Source organism: Bubalus kerabau, chromosome 3 (assembly GCF_029407905.1).
Source record: "Bubalus kerabau isolate K-KA32 ecotype Philippines breed swamp buffalo chromosome 3, PCC_UOA_SB_1v2, whole genome shotgun sequence".
NCBI classification, from domain to species: domain Eukaryota; kingdom Metazoa; phylum Chordata; class Mammalia; order Artiodactyla; family Bovidae; genus Bubalus; species Bubalus kerabau.
The window spans coordinates 157,502,857-157,517,207 of NC_073626.1; the positions used below are offsets into that span (position 1 = coordinate 157,502,857).

Genomic DNA, 14,351 nt, shown 5'->3' on the forward strand with positions numbered 1-14,351 from the left:
AGAAAACTGAAACACATTTTCAGAATCTGTTCATTTCCTTCTCCTTTAAAAAAAATATCCGATTATTTACTTTTCTTTATTTCGCTGCACCTAGTCTTAGTTGCAGCACGTGGCATCTTTTAGTTGGGCACACAAACTTAGATATGACATGCAGTATCTAGTTCCCTGCCCAGGGACTGAACAGGAGTCTCCTGAATTGGGAGCAGGAAGTCTTGGTCACTGGACCACCAGGAAGTCCCCAGAATCTATTAATCAAGAGCTTCAATATCCAAGGTTTCTGAGCAGGATACTCACAGGTTTCCATCTGAGAATGTACTTGGAAATATGAGATGATTCTGGTGCGTTCCATTGGATGGGGTGAGAGTTGGGTTGACTTGGGGTCTCAGTGATGATTACTTGGACAGGACCACTTGTATCTGAAAATGAAAATATGAGAGTTGGTGATCCTGAGGATTCCCTTACTTCAACTTAAAATTTAGTACACATGGATAGCCATCACTAAAGACAGTTTTGCTTATCAGTAAATGGGAGCACAATAAAAATTATCTGGAGTTAATTTTTTACATATTGACATTGGAAATCAATGAGACAAATCCTTTTTTTCTTAATTAATCACTGTCAAATAACAATATTGTGTTAAGTTCTGCTGTACAGCTATGTGATTCAGTAATACACACACATACACACACACACATATATATATTCTTTTTTATATTCCTTTCCATTATGGTTTATTACAGGATATTGAATATAGTTCTCTGTGCTAAACAGTAGGATCTTATGGCTCATGCATTTCGTGTATGTTAGTTTGCGCCTGCTGACCCTTCATTCCCACTCCATGCCTTCCCTATGCCCTTCCTTTTGTCAACCACAGGTCTGTTCTCTACAAGACAAATCCTTTTTTAACAGATAGATTCTTGTCTTTCACATGAAAAATGCAACTCAAACTTATTTATAAGCAAATAAAATAAATTTTTAAATGCCACTTGGTTTGCTTTCTTCTCCTTTTTCAAAGAATTGTGAGAAAACTGTGGAACCACTCTAACACAAATAATGTAATACAGAATACAAACTTCATTTACTTATACTAAACTTCTTTGAAGGAAATTCTAGCTTGTGGAGCTTTTCATCAAGGACAAATCTACCATCAAGAAAGAAAAAACATTCCAAAGGCCATATGACATGATGTAAAACAAACACATTTCTAAATGGGGTAGAATCTTAGACAAACAGACAAAGGTAATAATTAAAGACTCAATTTTATTTCTCATCCTCTCAGTCTAAGATCCTATCAGTTTGGGAAAATGTTTTATTTTTATTCAATAAGTTTGCTCTAAAATCATTCCATTGATTGGTCAAATTGCTGAGATCAAAATTATATTTTTTCAAAAGTAGTTATCAATAAAATGACATTTTGAAGTGTATACTAAATTCAATATTTCCACATCTTTAATGTGTAAAACTATTATCAACAAATTTAGTGTGTGGTTTTGGTTCTTCTGCTTTTTTTAAGGCAAAACAAGAGAAGTAGAATCAATTTCTTAATAGGGTAGATTCTATTTAGGATAATTATTAAATAAATGGAAAATTTATGCCTGCAGAACAGAACACTATTAAATACTGTCTTTTTTATGATGTCACTCAATGTTCAACTTATTAGAAATAAAGTTCCTTGTAATAATGTTTCCAAGAATTTCTAACTGACATTCTGTTAAACAGAGCAAAATTTTGCATATTAGCTAGAGCAGTTCAGCAGATTATTAACAGATTTAAGTTTTCCATAAGGTCGTAGAAAAAATATTGATTTTCAAACTTAATTATTATCCTCACTATTAAATTTTATTTGAAAAAAAGTTTTCTCTAGCAGAACAAATATACAACTTGCATATCTGGACAGACTCAAAAGTTCTAGAATAATATACTCACTTCCATGATGAGAATAATTCAAAGTTTGGCTCAAGACTAATAAACATTCTTTAAATCTTAATTTCATCTAATACACATATTTGTAAGCTGTACAAAAACCAAAATTAATAAATAAAATTCTCAATTTTTAATTCTAAAGTGTATATTTCATAGACCATGGCAGGGTGTTTGTTTTAATTAACTGGCAGAAGTCAATTCCACAACCCTCTTTGAATCACTCCTTCACCATTATATATATATGAATATAAATACATTTTTAAAAACAAACATTGAGGTAAAATTTTAGAGATGTGATTATTTACTCCCATAATCAGTAAATATAGAACTATCACATTTTTATATTACAATAATTGGTATAAGGCTGTTTAAATATTGATCCTTAAAAGAAATCCTACCATAATTTCCTCATGTAAAGAGATGCCTGATATGTATTTTAGTTTAACAACCATGATTTTGAGAGAAAAAAGTTTATGATGCCATGAATGTACACCACCAAGAGTCATTCCTAAAGCTAACCAAGGACTTAGGATGATTAAATGCCAATGTAGGTTCATTGATTGTAACAAACATACCACTTTGGTGGGAATGTTGATATTAGAGGATGTTGTGCTGTGTGGGAGCAGGGGAAACACGGGAAATCTCTGTACCTTCCTTTTGATCTTGCTGTGAACCTAAAACTGCTTAAAAATAGTCTTAAATTTAAAAAAAAAGATCATGATGATTATGGCTGATTCATGATGATTATGGCTGATTCATGTTGATGTATGGCAGAAACAATACTATAAAGCAATTATCCTCCAATTAAAAATAAATAAATCTTAAAAAAATTATGATGGTTACATGTTTATCAAAATTAAGTTTTAGATAACATAAGTGACCCTTTACTGCCTACCTTTAAGCTTAATTATGCTGCTATGTCCACAAGGAGGAGGATAGTGAAGAAAAGGGGAGGAAAAAGAAACAGGTGACTCAGAGGTTTTTACTCAGTGATGGAGCAAAACAACATAAGGTTTCCTCTAAAATTTCAAGTGCTGGTTTGAAACCATATGCTTTCAACATTAGGCTTGTACCATAGCTCACCTTTAAGGGAACAACCCTAAACAGTAATAAGATATCTTGCATTTAGCACAATTTTGTTCAGAGAGTAAAAAATTATCCATGCTTTGTAAGGTCAATTAAATTCCAGCTATCACTCTATGCCACTTTTTCCACATATGATTAGAAGACAAGAAATTTGAAAATTCTGACATCATTTACATTATTTAGACTTAGCATTTTGATAATCCTTTTGATATTGGTTAATTGGTAAAACTTTGTAAAGTAACCTGAGCAATGACTCACACCATTGTGAAAACTTGACTCCCTCTCTTATTCAATATAATCATACTAATTATGAAGTAGTTATGAAGAGATATGACAAAATGTCTATACTTTCAAAACCAGTTTGAAATAAGGCCCAAATGAATAATTTCCAGTAATGGTGACCCTGGAGAAGTTAAACATTCATGCATTTGCAACTCAGCCCTTTATTTAGTTTGCTGAGATCTGTGCTTTCCTGGTTGTTTATTGACAAACCAAATGCCTCTTATCTTCTGTTAGTTTGAACAACTCTACTGAATCCTCTGTAGGAGGAACAAACAGGGCAAGGCTCAGAGACAACGGACTGGTGATCTGTTGTTCTGTCATCCTTCCCACACTCTGAAAGCCCCACAAGCCAGGCAGGAACCATTGAGCAAACCAAACACACAGATAAGACCCAGACTGTGTACTGAGGCCAATCTCCTCTCTGCTGAAATCGCCTCTATGCTCAATGGGCTCTTCTGTTATGAAGAGTAGAAACAAGGTCAAAACATAAAAGCCCAACACAGGAGGATTCCTTCCCATTTAGATTTCATCTCTGGTATGTCAACCTACAGGCTTCCAGCAAGCTGTTATGTGAACAGGCTTACTTTAAAAGAGAGAGCGAAAAAAGTTCTCTCTAATTCACTGAGAAGGAAATCACTTTGAAGACCACCATACCAGTAAGAACCGTAAATAGACAGTAAGAGATTTTTTAGAAATGTCTATCCTTTGGTGGTATCATTAAAAAAAAAAAAAGCTTCAGTTATATACTTTCTGAACTTACAGTAATTCTGCAGAGCTTTAAAAATTATTGAACAAAAAAAATTATTTTAAGTGATTCCAACACACAAATCTACCACAAAATACAGTTTAAGAGCCAGGTCAATCTATGCTGAGAACCTGTTAAGCAAAGTCATCTTCAGCAGCCCAGACAGCGCCTGAAGCCAGGGGAGAGGTGGGGCTCTTCTAAGTTCAGAAAGGATATATATGAACAGTTTTTAGGATGACAGATTATTAGTTTGTTGCTGCTGGAAGGAACTTAAAGGTAATCAGCTAAAATCTTCCTGTTTTACAGATGAGGAAATAATGAATGAAGCTTGACTTGTATCTACTTAGCAGCATGTACAAACCTGGATCCATGTCTTGGCAAACACTGTTTTTGGCCAAGTTGTTCCATATCTTTTTCTTTATGACAGTAAATCTCTTATCACATTAAAAAGGGATTTAGTTAACTGAATCTTGATTTCTGTCACAGGTAGGTTCCAATGTTCTGACGATCTCTCTATTTCTGAATACAGGCCACATCTTAACTTAGCAGAGAGTCAAGAGACTTTGATCTCAGTAATTGCTTAAGTAACTGATGCCTAAAAATTAATTTTATTTTTTGGTCACACCACAAGGCATGTGGAACTTCTCTGTCTAGGCATCAAACCCATGCCCCCTGCAGTGGAAGGGCAGAATCTTAGTCGCTGGGCTACCAGGGAAGTCCACGATGCCTAAAAATTAGTTTCAGAATTCAACCCATCTTACTGTTAACTCATCACTTGGCAAAAATTAAATTCAATTTTTTAAAAAATGAATAATACCTCCAGCTAGGCATTATGTCCTGTGACCTGAAAAAAATCCAGTAATAAACATTTTCGAGTATTTGAACAGCCTGGGCAGAGAACTGACCAAGTTACTCAACTCTGGACCCAGGATATTTTGTTCCAGACTCCAAAAGATCAAACACGTGAACATTCTGACAAAAAAAGGGCCTGGATGAAACACTGAATGAATACATATCATGTGTAAGATACACATGAACGAATGTGTATACATTTCATGCAATTTCTCCATGCAATCTTTCTGTTAAGAAACATAACATAAAATCCTGACCTTTACTCCAGCATCAGTTACTCCATGGTTTCTATTTACAGGTACAGATGAGAAATGAAATTTAGCCAGTGTTTTAACCTAATGGAATGTTTTACGATGTTAAGAAACAAATTTACATGCAGGAACTTTTTCACAGCCTTCTACTCCTACTTGACTAGGGAGAAAGGAAAACCATTTAAGTAAAAAATATTCGATTAATGTTTAGACAGTGAAATGAGAAAAAGATAGGAAAAGGAGGAGATACCAATTTAGGCCTCAGAGTGATAATAAACACTGACGTTGCCGTGTATTTTATAACACAGTGGAATAAAGCTACTTACCTGGATAGGTCTGTAAGGGCTGGCAGGCCCACTCCCCAATGCCACGGCCATAGCAGTAGCACTGGTACCGGACTCCCTGCAAATACTTCTCCCATGAGTCTCCAATTTGATAAAAGGTGCGGGTTTCTGAATCCTGACATTGATCTGAAACATACACAAGTAGACTATTAAGCAGTCTTTAAAACTTAAAGTGACACATTTAAATTTGGTGTGCTAGTGCACAGATTCTTAGTTTTAATAAAAACTTGCAACTGTCCTTACAAATATAGCAGTTCAAAAATGTTTTGTTCGTATCTTATACCTTAGTGGACAGTTAATGGTCAAAAAGTACCCATTGGGAGGATTAATTAGCTTTCTAAAAGAATAACATTTCTAAATAAAAATGTTAAGATTTGGATTTCAGTATATATTGACAACCTGAATCTTAATTTGAGAAAAATAAATTAATTTTATATTTTACCCATCTTAATGCAAACAGCGTACCATTTGAAGAGCAAAGATAAAATTTCACTTTATACATGTCTTCAAAATGTGGATGACTTAATTTTACATATAAATGAACTGAGCTAAATTTCAACTAGTGAATAACTTGCTGAGCAGCTTCTAAGAAAGCCTTTCAGGCTTCTCACAGCTTTGACAACCGTAGGTCAAAAAAACTCATCTAATCGGTTTGTTTTCTGGGTGAGCAACATGTCTCTTTGAGTAAAGGAATATTAATGGATTACCTTAAAGCTGGTAACACAGCTCTTTTAAGGCCCAACCCTCACTATTTGCTTAGATCTATTAAAAGTGCAGCCAAGAAAAATAAAGAATTTGGGAGGGAGATATTTACTGGCATAATCATTTGTCCACATTATTGCACAGTCAGCAAAGGAAAGTTCTCTTTCAGACATGAATTATCTTTATGATTCAGAACCAAAAAACAAATTTGTTTCAATTAAAGTAAACCTTCATGTGTTACCAAATTCAACAAAAATAAATGACTACCACTCTCAAGTTTAGATATTGGTCCATGATTAGAGAAAAGACTTTGCCAAGCTCTCTGCAGGCCATGATCAAAGTCTAGAGCCAGTTTCAATCAAGTAATATCAAAGAACTCTCCTTATCTGAAACTTGCTAGCTATACTCAGTGTTCAAATCCAGCTAGAGACACAAGGCTACTTACCAACAGGATCGCACTTCCACCGACCCCGGCCCTGACCGAAGCAGGTACAATTCAGCATGTGTCCCTCTTCATGACGTTTGTGGAATGTGTCATTCACATTGTAAGTGATGCCATCGACGATGCACTGATCTGTTTAGGAAACAGTGGGATGGGTGGAGAATTTTTAAGTTTCACTGATGAAATAAAAGAGGCTCCACTTTTCGAAGCATACAATTCCCTCCACTTAATTAGCAACATCTTCCACTAAAATAACTTTTCTACTGGCATAGAATAAACATTTTTTTCCAAAGCTTAGTCAGTACTACACTTCTTGCAAAAAAAAAAAAATTCTCTTATAAACTTGTACAGATTAGAGATCCAAGTATATACAACAAATTTTAACTTTCGGAAAAAGTTCTTGCTGGGTTCAAAATGACCTTTAGATCTCTGCTTGTTACAATAAATAGGAGGCAGATTAAACATTCTAATGATACCCAGCATGATGCGATGGTCTCATCTCTGGAATAGCAGGGCTAGGGAGATACTTGGAATGTATAAATAGAATACCATAAGTGACATTGGAAAGTTAACAACAACAACAACAAAATCAGGCCAACTCTGTTGTTAACTTGCTGAGATCCTAAGAAATTACTTCCCTCTCTGGGCCTCAGTTCCTTCCTCTGTAAAATGAGGAGTTGGTCTGGATGCCTTCCTAGTGTCCTTTTCAGCTCTGCAACATCATATGTATTAGACCCGGATTGTGTCATCCATCGGGCCCCATAAAAGGAGAACAAGTCCAGGTCAATGTCAACACAGAGGCTACATGGACTATTTATCAACCCAGAGCTCTACCTAAGTCTTATTTTTCAAACCAAAGAAATAGAAACACTAAAATAGTTTTAATAGATCAACAACCCTTATATCATACACCAGGGTCCAAAGGGGAAAAACTAGTGTGAACAAAAGAAATTGGTCTCTATGTCTTTGTCTCCTTGAATTAAAAGAGATCTGCCAAGATCTGATTTTAGAATAGCACGGTCTCTTTTCTTTACAAAAATTGCCCAGTCTTTTCTAGACAAGAATCCAACAGCATAAAGAAAGAAATTTGAGTCGCTCAGTCGTGTCTGACTCTTTGTGATCCCATGGACTGTAGCCTACCAGGCTCCTCTGTACATGGGATTTTCCAGGCAATACTACTGGAGTGGGCTGCCATTTCCTTAAGCTACAAGGATCAAGTGATATCAAGTGATCATGTTCTATTCTCTGAAGTCATCTTCTTGGCTCAGCCTAAGTACTTACATCCTGGGAATGTTTCAGAATCTTAGAAATGCTCTGCCAGATTTTCTTAACTGGCTGTCTAACATGCAAAATCTATCCAACACAGTAGACTAATGGAGTGGCATTGCATACTTCTTCTCCTGCTTTTGGTAAAGCACAGGTTTTCACGAAGAAGTCTGCTTCTCTGTATTCTCTGTCCTCTCAGCTATTTTCATTAACAATTGAGCATACCTCGGAGCTGAGAGTAGGCGACACACGTCCATTCTCCACGACCATTTCCAACACATGTGCATCTCATCATGTGGCCCATATCATGCTGTTTGTCCCACTGGTCTCCAATGCGATACATGACCCCTTCATTGGTTGTACAGATTTCCTCGTGGGCTGTTTGGAAACAGAAGGGAAATGCATTACTGTATAAACGATCACAAGGGCTAAAATGTATGCAATATTATCAGTCTGGTTTGGTGATCCTAAGAACTCTCTTGGAAGTCTTCTGTGCCTCAAAAATTCACTGAGCTCTGACTACCAGAGAGAGAAAACATAGTCTGAAGATGAGGTTTGTTGTAAGGAAAAATTACAGTACGGTTAAGGGGTGTTAACCACAATTATGCCTACCCATTCAAGGGGTTTGCAATGTTCTAAAAGTCTGGATTTGACTACTGTCCCATAACATTTTTCTAGTTTCAGTTTATTCTAGATCAAAGGGAAACAATGTGTATGGGTATAGAATTGTAAGTTAATATGTGTTTTCCTTCTAAATCCAAATTTTCTTCTGCTGAAATGAGAGGAATAAAAGTAAGCCTAAGTATTAATAGTTTCCTTCTGATGTTTCACTGCCTGATATTCACACTTGACTGCAGCACATGGATTCTTAATTCTACTATCAGAAAATCAACTGTAGTCTAGTGGCTCTCGAAATTTGAAAACAAAAGTTATTGATTCTCCTTTCTTCATTCACACAAACTAGAAAACGGCCTTTTAAAACAAGATCCCTATTGATTGGAAAATACAGAGTCTGGGTCATTTTGGTGTTTAATAAGTGACAGACCTTATTCTAAAGCTGTATGTAAATACTGCAGGTCTGTGACTGCGGCAGTCACTTCAATGTTTTAAGTTACTCAGCCGTGTGCTTTTTACAAAAGACACCCCTGTTTTTTTTTTTAAAAAGTGTATTTCCAGACTTTTTAAAAGTATTTTTATTGTATTTACATGTTTTTGGACTTTATAACAGTGGGATTTTAAAATCATATCAACAATTATATAATTCTTATACTTTTAAATAATTATATAAATCTTATAAATCATATGAATAATTATATAATTCTTAAATATTTGATTACATATAGATCATGAAGTTCTCTGCTGTCTAAAAATTAAGTCCTAATGCGTGAAACAGAAGTAAGCCAAGCATTATTCTTCGGTCTTACACCACAAACGGCTGCCTGCAAGGGCTTCGTCTTACCAGCCATGGGGCAGAATCCAAACTTCTGGTCAGCGTCGTAGTTCTGCGTGGTTCCACACCATTTCATGTTGTCCCTCCTGCCCTCAGAAGTACAGTCCGTGTAGTTGTGGTTGTTGTACAGGAAAGGAAAGTGGCACAAGGCACCATTGGAATTTCCACCTCGAGTCTGCACCAAAACTGCCCAAAACAACACACATGTCAGAAGAAAAAGATTACAATTGAGCTTCCCAATGTACAGTGGGGAATTACTGCGACTAGACTAGCCAAGTTTCTGCAACTAATTCAGAGTGTGTCTCAGAATAAAAGATGTCTAATAATACAGTTCTAAGCCTCTTTAGTATATTCACCTTCACCTTTCAAGCAGATTTAAATCCAATTTTTGCTCTCATTTTTCCAGCCAAAAAGAAAAAGATTAAATGGTCGCTTTGAATAAATCATGGTTTTAGCCAAAACAAAAGCAAGAGCACTCAGGCCTGCCTCCTATGTAGTCTTCAGCCTGGGGGAGTGCCTACTGATTTTCCTATACAAGCATCTTTAATCACATAATGATCCCAATGAGTCAAAAATAAATGCACTGGAGGGCTTTTCCCTTGGTGTCATTTCCCAAGACGACTGTGAAAATTGGGAGGATCCTTAACTGTAAAGTTAGTTCCATCCATGTCCCTTGGGTCCAGATAACACAAAGGTGGTACTTCTCAAGTGTAGCCTTGAAAGGAACGCCCAGATTGCCGGCCAATAAAAACAGAGCATGAGAAATGGGGTTTTCTCACTGTTGTGTTTTCCCCTGGGATACTCACCAGTATGGTCTGTACAGAAAGAATATTTCTGGTCTTGCTCATAATTAGAAGTTGTGCTGCACCAGAGGTGTCCGTCCTGCCGCCCTTCGGTCGTGCAGGAGTAGAAAGTCTTGCCGTTGTAGGTGAATGGGAGGACGCAAGGCTCTCCGTTGGAATTGCCACCATAAGTCTGGGTTACAGCTACAAGCATAACCAAAAGGGTCTCAGTAAACATAGTTGCACTTGTCTCTCACTATTGTTCCTTATTTTCCACTTAACTGAGGCTGACCTTGTGTCCTCAAAGGGGGTAAAAAGTACTATGAATATGACTAGCTATAAGTATTAACCAGATCATAGTGTTATCAAAATACCTTACTCAGAAAGCCACATTTTTTTTGTGGGTAGAACAACACCTGAGTTCTTCTTCTGACATCCATTGTTACCACCTCAGCAGCCATGCCTCAGTTCCCCATTTGCAAAGCTATTGGGTTGGCCAAAAAGTTCATGCGGGTTTTTCTCTAAGGTGTTACTGAAAAACTCGAATGAACTTTTGGCCAACCCAATATATTACTACAGGTTAATTAAGGATGCTGCTCAAGTGATCCTGGAGGGGTATATATGGCTCTGTTGGTGCTGTAAGAATTAATACAAGAAGCTGTACTAGGGGAAAAGTCAAGTGCACCAATTATTATTGCTACAATTTCTACCACTTTTATACCCTGGAAGAGTTGCACCAGGTTGTTGAAAGAAGTTTACATCACAAAGGTTCAGAACTTTGGGATTTAGAGTACTAAATAGGAATGGATTAGTTTACTCAGAAAGTAACCACTTGTAACATTTTAGACAGATAAAAAATACACAGTAGCTTAATACTTACTACAGGAAAGAAAACACATTAAAAAGACTGAAAAAATATATATCAAATGCCAACCATGGTTGTTATCATAGGCTGGTAAGGTTATAAACTTTTCTTGTTTTATTGTTTTACATTTTTTGTAAATGAATGTATTGCCTTTCAAAGTCTAAATAATAAGGAAGTCATCGGTCCTCTTTTTAAAAAAGATAACACAGACCTGTCTCTTGGCAGCTGACTCCGTTGCCCAGGCAAGTGCAAAGCATTTGCTTATTCCCTTGTGTCTTTAGCCACTGCATCCCCACAGAGTAAACCACACCGCTGTCTGTGACACAGTGACCATATGGAGGCGGCTGAGGATGAGGCTGGGGCTGGTAGATGGCCGTTCGGACATCAGTGAAGGAGCCAGATCCTGAGGACATGAGAAAGAAAAGTCACAGAACTGGTTAAGGGAAAACTACTTCCTGGAGTAGTTTTCTGGGATCTTCAAGGTCTCATCCAGATGACTCTACAATCCATCTTGTTACTGAGCTGGGATTGGAAAGAATTGCCCCTCCCTCTTTGCATTAGCTTTGGCACTCAGCCTAAGAAATAATCCATAAGAGGCTACCCAGTGTTCTCTACCTTCCAGCTTACCTGGAGCTATCAAGAGTGTATTTCCAAATCACCAACATTATTCTGCCACTCCACAGAGCAGGTACCTCCAACGACTGCTTACTCATTTCAGCGAGACAAAGCCCATGACTTTACAGTCCTCTACACCTAACCTCTGATCAGCTCACTTCATTCTTTCCATTTCATTCAGTTCAGACCACTTTATCCTTTGTTCTTTGCCTCATCTGCACTGAGCTTCTCATTATCCCTTCCTGTACCCTGAGCTGTCCCCAGGCTTTTCCCTTGGCCTGGAATGGTCTGTCTTGCCATCTCTTAGCAGCTCCCACTAGCCCAATATATCTGGGCATCTCTCTTCCTGATATTATTTTGAGAAGTCTCTGCAGCTCTGCAGCAGACCTCTCGCCATCAATGTAACTCTGAGCTCCTCAGACCGTGCCCTGGGCAGCCATACTGAATTTCCTACTCACTATCCCTCCTCCTTCCACATTTCGTGTCTCCAAAGATTATCTGGGAATTCTTTTGTGGTTTTTTTCCCTAAAATCAGTCAATCCTCTTAAGACAGCTTTCATTTCAGAGTAAGACAACAGAATATGCTGATCTTTTCTTTAAACATAGAAATCTGTTCTCTTGGGTGTCAGGCCCAAGGAGCAGAATTAGAACTGAAGCTAGAATCACTGGCAGACTGAATTCAGCATCTCTCTAAGGCAATCCTCTTAAGACATCTTTCCTTTCAGAATAACACTGGAACCCAAATACTTCATAGACAATGGTCCCAAGGTCACACATATCAGGGGAACACAGCATCTGTTTTCATATACCCCACTTGGGAGAGTCACAATGCAAAGGAATATTAAGCTCCTATAGAAGAAAGTTTGTATTTGTTTAACCCCATGTTCTCTCAAACTTTTTTGAACAACAGAGCCATTTCAGTATTAATATTAGTAATACTAATAAAAATAGGAATCATTGAATGCTTACTCCCAATTAACCCCTACTCTTTTTAATTTAAACTGCTTCAGTAGGCTGAGATTAGTAATTGTTTCTTTTTTAGGTTAGCAGCAATTTTTCTGAAAGTAATCAAATAACTCAAAAAATGTTATCAAATCCAATCTTGTTCTCCTTCTTAAGTGCTTATGGCAAGATGAAAATTCATCAAAAGGAGGAAAATCCAAGTAAGTAATTAATACTTTTTGCTAAATGACCTAGATGAAAGACTAAACAATAATGCTAGTGCATTGTAGTGAAAACTTGACAAAACAGAGCAAGAATAATAACAGAAGTACACATTCTTGACTGCCCTCTTTCTTTCTTTAGATTCTTACAAAACAAGCTATAATGCAAAGATCCTAGTCTTGTACTAGAAATAATTAAAACTTATTTTTTAAAAAAAGCTTAGATATTATGTCATTCCTTTCCTTGTCTAGGATTCCTCTGAATTTTTCAAATGTGAAAACCAATACATGAAGAAAATGACTGTGCATTATTTTATGGAATGCAACAGAGTTTCCTGGAGCATGGAAACCACACATAAAGGATTGTTTCCACAGCAAAAAGAATAGAATGTCAGGGCAAGGAGATATATTCCATACTGAAAAAGAACAAATGTACTTTTCCCCCTTTTCCCAGCAGAAGAATCAAGGGATCATGTAACTCAGCAAAAGTTTCTCATTTCCATTAAAATGTACTTTAGATATTCAACATACATACACAAGGGTATGTATATGAATATCCACATGTGTATCAATCTACAGATCTCAATATATTTATATATATCTTTGTATACACATCATGTAGGTTTCATGAAATTAGTAATTTTTCTTGGCCATCAATTTAACCTCTTGGAACTAAAATTAGTTTTTTTCCCCCAAGATCCATTTCAGTTTCATTTTTATTTAAGTTTAAAAATCTTGATAGTAAACAAAGTTTTAACTAACAGTCTGCAAAGGAACTCAGCTTCGTAGCCACATCTTCCTTCAAGAGCACACCAAGGGAAAGATGGCTTTGTGGAAATGCTTAGGGCAAGGTGCCCCCGTTTGGGTCCGCAGGGCCCCATGCCTCACCTGCAGATGTGGTCTGCAGGGATGTATGCCTCTCACACTTCCACTCGCCACGGCCATTGCCCGTGCAGATGCACTGGAGCAGGTTCCCCCGGTTGTCCTTCTTGCTCCAGGTATCCCCAATTCTGTAGGATGTCCTAGTGTCCTGATCGTTGCATCTGTCTGTGTCAGAAAGGGAGCGTTAAAACATGTAAATCAGTTTGAGCTTGGCAAGTGCTTGATGCAAACCTAAAATAAAAATAGAGTTGTTTCTAATAAGGACCTACTGTACAGCACAGGGAGCTCTACTCAATACTCTGTAATAAGTCTGTAATGGTGGTGGTTTAGTCGCTAAGTTGTGTCCAACTCTTGAGACCCCATGGACTGTAGCCTGCCAGGCTGTTCTGTCCATGGGATTCTCCAGGCAAGAATAATGGAGGGGGTAACCATACCCTTCTCCAATCTCCCCGACCTAGGAATCGAACCTGCATCTCCTGCATTGCAGGCAGATTCTTTCGACTGAGCTAAATGATCTAAATAAATGATCTAACACTGATTCACTTTGCTGTGCACCCAAAACTAACACAATACTGTTAACTATACTCCAATAGAAAGTTTTTTTAAAAAAAAGGAGAATACAGTTGCTTCAAGTTTGGTAAGCTGTTTTTGGATGATACCTTTATATTCAGCTGTGGTGCCATGGGTGGTAAACTTTTGAA

At 37.1% G+C, this 14,351-nt stretch overlaps 1 protein-coding gene across 12 annotated transcripts in view; it reads right to left on the minus strand.

Annotated features, from left to right (window-relative positions):
- The window catches only part of FN1 (fibronectin 1), a 68,418-nt gene that overhangs the window by 46,422 nt on the left and 7,645 nt on the right, over window positions 1–14,351 (minus strand). For all 12 annotated transcript variants that reach the window (XM_055573392.1, XM_055573391.1, XM_055573396.1 and 9 more), the window contains exons 6-13: window positions 13,657–13,815; window positions 11,202–11,393; window positions 10,150–10,329; window positions 9,353–9,529; window positions 8,119–8,271; window positions 6,631–6,759; window positions 5,466–5,609; window positions 295–416 (exon numbers count right to left, since the gene is read on the minus strand). In XM_055573392.1, the coding sequence (XP_055429367.1) occupies window positions 295–416; window positions 5,466–5,609; window positions 6,631–6,759; window positions 8,119–8,271; window positions 9,353–9,529; window positions 10,150–10,329; window positions 11,202–11,393; window positions 13,657–13,815 (1,256 nt within the window). The remainder of the gene's footprint in view (window positions 1–294; window positions 417–5,465; window positions 5,610–6,630; window positions 6,760–8,118; window positions 8,272–9,352; window positions 9,530–10,149; window positions 10,330–11,201; window positions 11,394–13,656; window positions 13,816–14,351) is intronic.